The sequence below is a fragment of the Camelina sativa genome, chromosome 9 (assembly GCF_000633955.1).
Source record: "Camelina sativa cultivar DH55 chromosome 9, Cs, whole genome shotgun sequence".
NCBI classification, from domain to species: domain Eukaryota; kingdom Viridiplantae; phylum Streptophyta; class Magnoliopsida; order Brassicales; family Brassicaceae; genus Camelina; species Camelina sativa.
Genome location: NC_025693.1, coordinates 8,839,822 through 8,849,326, shown reverse-complemented (window position 1 = coordinate 8,849,326; position 9,505 = coordinate 8,839,822). Strand labels below are relative to the sequence as shown.

At 33.8% G+C, this 9,505-nt stretch overlaps 1 protein-coding gene across 1 annotated transcript; it reads right to left on the bottom strand.

Annotated features, from left to right (window-relative positions):
* LOC104710755 (cytochrome P450 708A2) lies at positions 1,541 to 4,137 on the bottom strand. Its single transcript, XM_010427404.2, has 8 exons — positions 3,789 to 4,137; positions 3,369 to 3,693; positions 3,114 to 3,266; positions 2,781 to 3,029; positions 2,554 to 2,646; positions 2,382 to 2,460; positions 2,182 to 2,288; positions 1,541 to 1,937 (listed from the first exon to the last, which is right to left on the bottom strand). Exons 1-8 carry the CDS (start codon positions 3,998 to 4,000, stop codon positions 1,716 to 1,718), a joined length of 1,440 nt encoding a protein of 479 aa, XP_010425706.1. The 5' UTR covers positions 4,001 to 4,137; the 3' UTR covers positions 1,541 to 1,715.

Sequence of the window (9,505 nt, the reverse complement as noted above, 5' to 3'; positions counted from 1 at the left end):
TGCAGGGCATCGATCCTAACCCATCACTGTGGATATCCAAATCCACCAGTAGGTTATTGGTGCGCCAGGCGTTCCTCGAACCCTGGTCCCTCACCCTTTAACAACCTTCCCACAGGACAAGTTGCCACCAATTGAGATTCAATTCTCAAAGACCATAATTATCATTAATTGTTGAGATTTCTTTCTTTATTTTAGCATATAGATGTTGTACTTGAGTCTCTATATAAGCTCTATCACGTTTTACTTTTCAACACACGCTTTTGATTAATAAGAAATTTTAGTTTGCTTCAACACTTTGTGTTTTGAATCAAATCATTGTTCTTGCGAGTTCTAGGTAGTTTGTGGAATCAAACAACTTAGGTTTCGTGTAGAGTTTATGATCCTTGCAGAGGAATAGCCCTTGGATCATATCCTCTAGCCCTTGGTGTTGTGGAATCAACATCAAACCGGTTACTCTCCACCAAATCGCTTCCGTCTAAGCTTCTAAGTCTTTGAGTCCGTGAGCCTTGTTTTGGTGGATTCCGAGGCTTGTATCAAATCTTCCCTGCACAAATCCATAAGTATAACCTTTAACCGGGTTGTTAGTATTTTTAAAACCACCTTGTATAACATATTTTATCAATCAATTGGTCTATATTCCTTTATTGTGGCATATGCAACTTTCGGATTCTTTGGGATAAGAGCCAAGAGAGTAGATTTTACGAGTCAAGACATTTGGTTAAATAGGAAAAAATATTGCATATATAGCAACTACAAAATCATACTGACTCATACTAAAGACAGCCACATACAGTAGAAAGTTTGTGTATCACTCCGGTCCACACACGTTTCTTAGACGACGATGATGCTTTATTTCACCATTAGAAACTGGTCATACCAGCTCGGCAGCTCCGAGCATTGTGCAGGAAAACACTATAACCCAACATATCTACTAAGTATTCATGAGTTACTTTCACAAAATCATCCTCTTCTTTTTCGAGGAAATCTCCAAAATGTATGGACGCCTCAGCTATAATCTCATCGGATTAATTAGTAAGAGCAGCCCAAACTCCAATATTTATAAGCTTCAAACTGCATTACGGAAAGCATTTTGGGTACGCCACTCAATGAAATAAGAGGTATTTTTTGTCCACATAGCTCGGCACAAACATTTAGTATTTTCAATATTCAATTTTGCTTATTTTGTGCTGTTTAATTAATCTAAATTTCTATTAGTTATTGGTATAAATGTAATACTTATAAATAGAGATAATTTAATGGACCATTTTCAATTCACAATATTGTACAAATGTTTTTGTTTCTTAGGTGAACATTTTAAGAGGAGAAAAAACTCTCTAAAAATGTATTGTTCATTAACTTTACTTATCCTTTCTTAAGTTTTTTTTTCTAGTAGATGAACATGATCAGTAATATATATAAACATCGTTGGAGAAGATAAAATTCCTGCTATGATTTGCTGAAAGAAATAGAAAACAAAAATTGTATGATTATATTATTATTACCGCAGTAAATATCAATATATCATAGAAGGTAAAAGCTGTAGAGTTGTAGAAGATATTATTATTCTCACGGGACTAAAAGTTCATATAAGTTATTTAATTTGTAGAGTTTGCTTGTAGAAGATATTGAAATCGCGAGCATTATATTATAATGTTTAGGAAAAACAAAGACGAAACGAAGGAGATTTATATAGTAAGAGGATGTCTGCGATAAGGTCATGTGGAACATTTGGAGATGTTTATTGAAATGCCCTCGGGGAAGAAAACAGCTGGCGCTCGAATCACCTCAGAGCCTTTGAACAACGAGAAATCGTAAGTTGTGATAAGATGGTGGAGGAAAATTGAAATCTGAAGTCTCGCAAATTCTGCACCAACGCACTGTCTAACTCCTCCACCAAACACCATGAATGTTTTCGACCCAGACCGCACCTCTTTCCCCTGCACACCATAACCATCATCAAAATCCAATTAATAGATTAGCTAAAAATACGTACGCAGTTTTTTTTTGTTTTTATGTTTTGAAAATGTTATTCCGCCGAATGCATACTATAACAAAATTTATGTTGAATGANTTTTTTTTTTTTTTTTTTTAATTTATCATGCACGTATAAAAATATAATAAACCAGAGTAACTTCGTTCATCTACTAAATATTTTGGCGTTTCGAGTAAAATATACAATACCTCCCATCTCCATGGATTAAACTCGAAAGGGTTTTCATAGACTTCAGAATCAAAATGAACCACTGAAGTTGCAACCAACACTACCCAACCAGCTGGAATAGTGTATCCTGTAGTTACAAAAATTCGTAAAAAAAGTCAACTTAAAAAAATAAATATTATAGTAGTATACGATATATCACATGATCAGTACTAGTACTTACCATTGATTTCCACATCCTCTACCGCCTTTCTAAACACAACCGGAGCCATGTTTGCTAATCGAAGCGTCTCATTGATAACCTAGAGAGAGTAGTGTAAATAAAAGGTGAAGCATGTGAACCTTACAATATATTATACAAGCCTTAGACGAAAGAAGATCAAGTAATTAGTTACCATGTTGGTGAAAGTCATCTTGTGTCTGTATTCTTCCCAAGTAACTCCACCTTCTTTATCTTCTCTGCTTTCAAGGATCGCCTCGTGCTCTCTCTGCCAAATTACAATTATATATATATATTATATATCAACATACATACAAATAAGCTTGTTTGTTTGTGTCTAGCAAATAAAAAATACATATTTGCTAGAATACCATCACATGGTTAGCTTCTCTAAACATTTACCTTCAGTTCAGCGAGAACTTTTGGGTTTTCCGATAGGAATTTGACAGCGAAACAAATGGTCTTAACGGTGAGCTCCTGAGTGACACATGAAAGAACAAAGATGAGGCTTACAATCGCATCTTGGGTCACTAAGCTTCCTTCTTTCTCAAGCTCTTCCATCACCGTGTTAAGGAAGTCATCGTGCTTTTCTGTTGACGCATTCCTCTTCGAGTAAACTTCGTTTAACAGCTTCATCCCATCTCGGCATGCCTGTATATAATTAATATCATAGAAATCATGGGTTTAGTGTTGTGATAGGTCCCCAGTAAATATAAGAAAAAAAATAAGTCTCACCCGAAGAGTTTTGTAGATTCCCTTCAAGGCCTCTAGAGTAAAAGATGGCCGAAACCAATCGAAACTGAAGGCCTTGAAATTATCCATAAGCTTTGCTTGAGTCTCTGGTTTGAGGTTACTTATCATTTTTGGTGTCAAGTGAGCTGTTATCATCTACAAAGATTAAAAACAGATTAAAGAGCTAGTGAGAATTTCATTAACTGTATTGTCAGTGAAATTTGTCAGACACACAAAAAAAAAGGATAGATAATATACACTGAAAACTGCATCCCTAACATCGAATCTTCCTTGGCTAGCCTTCAAACTGAGATGCTCGCGGGTCACGCGGTCCATATCTTTTAATATATTCCGCTTCAAATTCTCCGAACCCACAAGCTGCATACTTATTAGTTTGATGTGCTTGTGAATGTTCCCGGTCTTGAAAAATATGCTCTCTTTTCCCAGTGACTTCACTAAACCATCCGGATAACTTAAATTGAAAGACTTGTTCTCTTGCCGCAAAATCTCCATGTTCACATCTTTATCTGTCGAAACCACGGTTTTGAATCCTAGAATGTTCGTTCGAAACAAAGGCCCGTACCTGAAACACTCACGCAACACACAAACGTATGAATAAGGATATAAACATACAAGATCACACATATATATAGATATAGAGAGGGATTAAAATCTGACTTTGACATCCTCTTCTTGAAAAAAGGTGAGATCTCGTAGAATCCATGAGGCTTGTAGAAGTGGAATGTCTCTCCGATGATCGGGAAACCCATTGATCCCGGAGGTAACTTGCCGTTGAACTTAGGGTTTGACCATCGGTACCACCAATGGCTAATCCTCACAACCACTAAGGCTATAACACACAGTCCTGTAATCCACAACAGATCACTCATCTTGTTGCACCCTTGAAACTATGAACTCGTACCCTTCAAGTATACCTTTGTGCGTTAAATAGATGATGAATCATACGATAAAATAAAATTATTTAACTTTCATTTGGACAGAAGAAAGCGACCATTTTTACTTTAAAATTGCCCAACGCGCGACTTCAAGATTCCATAGCTTTTCCACAGTGTATATATATATATATATATATATATATATATAAGCTAAAAACCACGAGTTACTCGATTGATTTAAAATACTTATAATGAACAATCACAGCAATAATGATTTATAAGTTATAACTAAGGCGAAGGAAGAGAGAGACCTCCATCAAATAATAGCTAAATTGTCATAGAGTGACCAAATGATTTCAAAAGCCGTGTCTTATATATTAAAACATTGGAGGTTGAAATGTCACAATAACCATTTGCTTAATATTTCTTTTTTTATTCTTTAGTATTTATACATTTTTATTTATATTATTTCTATATTTTCTGTAATTTGGTAATGTTAATAAGAATTTCTTTAAAAAATAAACACAGATTTTTTTAATAACCTAATACATTTTTGGTTATTTTTTAAAACAGAAAAATAATCCCTAATTTCCTACTATATTATTTCGGAAGTAAGTGACTTTTTTCTGTAGACTATATAATAGATATACATTTGATTTTTTGTTGTAAAATTATGACATTCACAATTTAGATGTATAATAATTTACAGATTTGTTTGATTTTTGGTAATTAGGGATAGTATAGATTTTATGTGTATTACTCATAATAACCATATAAATCTTACAAAATAGATGTTATTTCCATAAATCATATTCAGCACATGATTTCATAGCATAATATTTCATTAGAAAAAAAAACTTTTAAAACAACTAAAACAATCATACATATGCTGGTTTAAATAAAAATTACAAAATAAATAAAAAGAATTTCAATCCACAAATCCTATTCTAGACTTATAATTTTTTTTGTAATATATAATAATAGTCCACGGGCACTGGTTCCCTTGTGCTCCGGGTTCAATATCCTTTTGAACCGGAGATGCTCTTGCAAACACCAAAAACAATATTTTTTGCTCCTCTTAACTCAACTTAATGCTTCTTGTTAATGCATTTCAGATAAGAGGAGTAGTCTTCCAATTGGGTTGAACTTTTCATAATTGATTGATTGTTAGGTTATACTCCCTCTGTCTCACAAAGATTGAAGTTTTAAAGAAATTTCTTTGTCCCAACAAGATTGATGTTTTGAATATTTTTAATAAATTTTTGTTTTAATGATTACTGATGCTGTAGAGTGTATGGAGTGTAAAAGTGGGAAGGTGGGAAAGTGAAAAAGTATTAGAAAAATAAATCATATATTCTCTCTGTCTTAATATGTGTGTAAAATCCTAAACTTCAATCTTTGTGAGACAGAGGGAGTATTTGGATTGATTAGTTTGGTTCCTCATTTATAACATTCTTTTCTTTCAATCTAAATAGGTCACCAAGATTATGATCTTAGATTTAATATATTGATACATTAAAAGTGTTGTTGAATTGCTTTATAAAACTCCTTGACCAACAAAAGCTGAAGTTAAGACACTATGTGAAAAAACCAAATTTAACATTAATGCTTGCTTGTTTTCTTAAATTCAAACGAATGGTTAGTTTCAAATTTAACATTAATGCTTGCTTGTTTTCTTAAATTCAAACGAATGGTTAGTTTCAAATTTAACATTAATGCTTGCTTGTTTTCTTAAATTCAAACGAATGGTTAGTTTCTAGGCAATTCAGTGCTTCGATAATCAATTATGTGTATGTTGGTTTAGACCATCTCCAAGGTTTTCCCTATTTTTACCTCTAAAATAGAGGAACTCTATAATAGAGGTGACTTTTGCTCCAATAGATACCTCTATTTCTTCCTCTAAAAAGAATATTCCGTAGAGATTCTTTTTTTATTTTATTATTAATACCTTTTACTTATAAAAATTGAAAAGTACCCCATTTATTTTAGTATTTGTGAAATTTTCATAAAATTATGATATTATTTAAATTTTTAACATTCATAAATATTATTTAAATATCACATTTATTAAAAGAAATACATTGCTTTATATAAAATAATAAAAATGTTAAAAGTTTAAGGACCATTAAATATATAATTTATTTATTTTGATCAAAAATATAAAAGTGTTAAAAGTTCAAGGACCATTTTATAAATAAAAAAGTTCAACTCTATATATAGAAGAAAAAATAGAGATCTCTATTATAGAGGTAGAAAGAGAGATGGGTTGGAGTAGATTTTACTCTAAAATAGAGTTAAAAAGCAAATATAGAGGTGGGTTGGAGATGCCCTTAATATTCATGTTTTGAGTTCAAGAACGGTTTCTAATGCAACCTATATATTTGGTTCATTTAATGTCATGAACCCTGATGGTTTTCTATATCTAATGTCTTTCACTTATTGATTTACAATCTTTTATTCTATTCTCTTTTTGCATTCTAGCTATATTTGAAGCATCATTATTTATAGTATATTTGATTGATTCTTGTGGGTTTATTCCCTTCCAAAAATACTATTGCAGTTGTCATTATATTTAACGCCAGTATTCCAGTAAATAATAAAATATTAAATTTTATATCAGGAATTAGAGTAGATTTGGTTTAATCACTGTTGGTTTATTAACCAGATCGATTTATTGATTAAATCAAAAGGATGGTTTAGCTAATTTAATTAAACTAAGTACCCTATTCTTTATCAAGTGACGTTTCCTTCTCCTTTTGCTTTGGTGTTACTGTTGTCGTTGGTTTTTCTTTGAGAAAAAAAGAGAAAGAGAGAACTCTGGTCGATTTGGTGTGAAGGAGATCAATAAAGCTTTGTTTTAGAGATGATATATTATGTTTTTTTTTGTGGTTTTTAACCATGATATAAAGAGTCTTTTAGTGTCTTTTGATTTGTTTTCTAGGATGTTTTTGAGTTTTTACAGGTTTTCTAGGATTTTGGCATGAAAGGAGCAAAATGGAGCAATTTGGATCATTTTGGAGGATCAATTCAGAAGAAACGAACTTGGAGTCAGAACGGATAGGGAGTGTCGATCGACACTGCCTTAGCATCGATCGACACCATGTTCAGCCGATGAAGAATCACAAATTTGGAAGTTTTACAAAGTTGCCCGAAGTTTCCATATTTGCAACACAAGTCTCTGACGTGTTTTAGGACATATAAATAGTATTTTTAGGTTTTCCCAACCATTAAGTTCTATTCTAGCAAGATTTATTTTTCTGCAACCCTGTGAGATTTTGAGGGCTTTGGAGAGAGAGATCTGCTTTGTAGAGAAGAATTTCTTGAACTCCCTTTATTCTTTTAATTTCAGTTGCTTATTATTCAGAATCATGTCTTGTTCTTCATTAAACATGTCTGAGTAGTAAGCTTGTTAGGTTCAAGGTTTTTTATAGGGTTTTTATGAATTATTAGATCTGTTTATTTAGGATTCATTATCTATCTAGATCTTCATCTTAGGTTGTTCTTCATATTAATTCTTGATTGATCACCTAGAATTAATACTATAGAAAAATAAGTTGATATGAGAATATAATTGATTTTCCTGATAAAACATTTTGATGAGCAAAATTATTTCTTGCAAAGAGATTTGATTTAATAATTTTGTGAACAATCTAAAACTGATTTTATTGCTGATTTTTAACCTAGAATTTTACAAAGAGATTTGGATTTTCTGGTTTTAAATTTAGATAATATTTGCAGTGAGAACTGATTTATTTTACAAAAGTTTTTAGAATTCTAGATCTGTTTTTAATTGCTTGAATCCTAATTAATTGATTGATTTAATATTTCATAATTTCCTGAGAAGTTTCCTAGGCCTAGCTTTTTGATCCCCTGAATTTACAACAGTTTTATTTTAATATTTTGCATTGCTTTTATTTTAATTCAAATTAATCTGTTTAGCTTAATTATAAAACTCTATAATTTATTGTGTAGTCTTGAGTCCTTGTGGAATTCGACCCCTAAGTACTGCAGTGATCTCTTAATTTGAGAGAGTAGCTCTAGGGATTAATTTGAGCATATCAAATTTTGGCGCCGTTGCCGGGGACTCTTTGTTCTACCATTAGATTTGAGTTTTTAATTTTGTCTAAATTTTTATTTTTATTTTCTACTTACACGTTTTTGTTTTTGTTTTTCTTCTCTTTGGTGTTTCAGGTGCATGCCTCCTAGACCTCACACAAGGAGCGACAAGACTGATCCTACTGTGAATCTTTCAAACCAAGAGTTGGGAAAACTTGAGCGTGAGAACCAAAAAGCAGCCAAATCTTTGAAGATGGTTAACTCAATCATTCTGATGCGAGATGAGGATGGTGCTTTGAGGGATCAAGAGGGCCACTTGCGCAATGAGCAGGGCCAAGTGATTGATGCTGAGGGCAATGTGATTGCTGAAATTGCTGTTGTCGACGAGCCAGCTGATGGTGTCGACGGTGTCAATCGACACCAACTGGGTGTCGATCGACACCCCCTTCCTGCAGACGGACGTGGAGCTGCCAACCACGTCCATAACCCAGTTCGAAGACATGATCAAAACCGGGACTTTATCAGGACCATTGCTGACTACAACTGGACTGATCTTGTGTATGAGAACCGGTCTGCTATTGTTCCTCCACCATTCCAGAGGAATGATTTTGAGCTGAAGCCTACTTACTTTCAACTGGTTGGGCAGAGACCTTTCTCAAACCTGCCCCATGAGAAGCCTTTGGACCACATTGAAAACTTTGAGGATCTTGTGACCAGTATCAAGGCTAATGGAGTGACTGAGGATTTCATATTCTGCAAGCTTTTCTTATACTCACTTGCAGGAGAGGCATCTCGGTGGTTGAAGCAGTTGCCAGCTGGATCTTTGACGAATTGGCATGATATCAAGGTGGCTTTCCTCAACCATTTCTATGATGATGCAATGTCAGATGAGCTGAGAGTCAAGATCTCTTCATTCAAGCAAGGACATGATGAAGCTTTCAAGGCAGCTTGGGTGAGATTCAAAGCTTATCAAAGGGACTATCCACACCATGGTTTTTCAAGGGTACAACTGTNTTCCCATACTCACTTGCAGGAGAGGCATCTCGGTGGTTGAAGCAGTTGCCAGCTGGATCTTTGACGAATTGGCATGATATCAAGGTGGCTTTCCTCAACCATTTCTATGATGATGCAATGTCAGATGAGCTGAGAGTCAAGATCTCTTCATTCAAGCAAGGACATGATGAAGCTTTCAAGGCAGCTTGGGTGAGATTCAAAGCTTATCAAAGGGACTATCCACACCATGGTTTTTCAAGGGTACAACTGTTGAGTATCTTCTTTAGAGGGTGTGACTGGAAGTATCAGTTAGCTTTGGATGCTACAAGTCATGGGAACTTTAAGACAAGATTTCCAGAAGATGTTGAAGTTTTGATTGAGAATTTGGCTTCTAGCAATATCACTAAAATAGCTGATGCTGAAAGAAAGAGACTGCATGGAGAGTTTGAT

Coding starts and splice junctions, on each gene's coding strand:
- LOC104710755 (XM_010427404.2), bottom strand. CDS start 4,000: ATGAGTGATCTGTTGTGGATTACAGGACTGTGTGTTATAGCCTTAGTG. Junction 3,694..3,788: donor TTCAAGAAGAGGATGTCAAA/GTCAGATTTTAA, acceptor TGAGTGTTTCAG/GTACGGGCCTTTGTTTCGAA. Junction 3,267..3,368: donor TTAGGGATGCAGTTTTCAGT/GTATATTATCTA, acceptor TAATCTTTGTAG/ATGATAACAGCTCACTTGAC.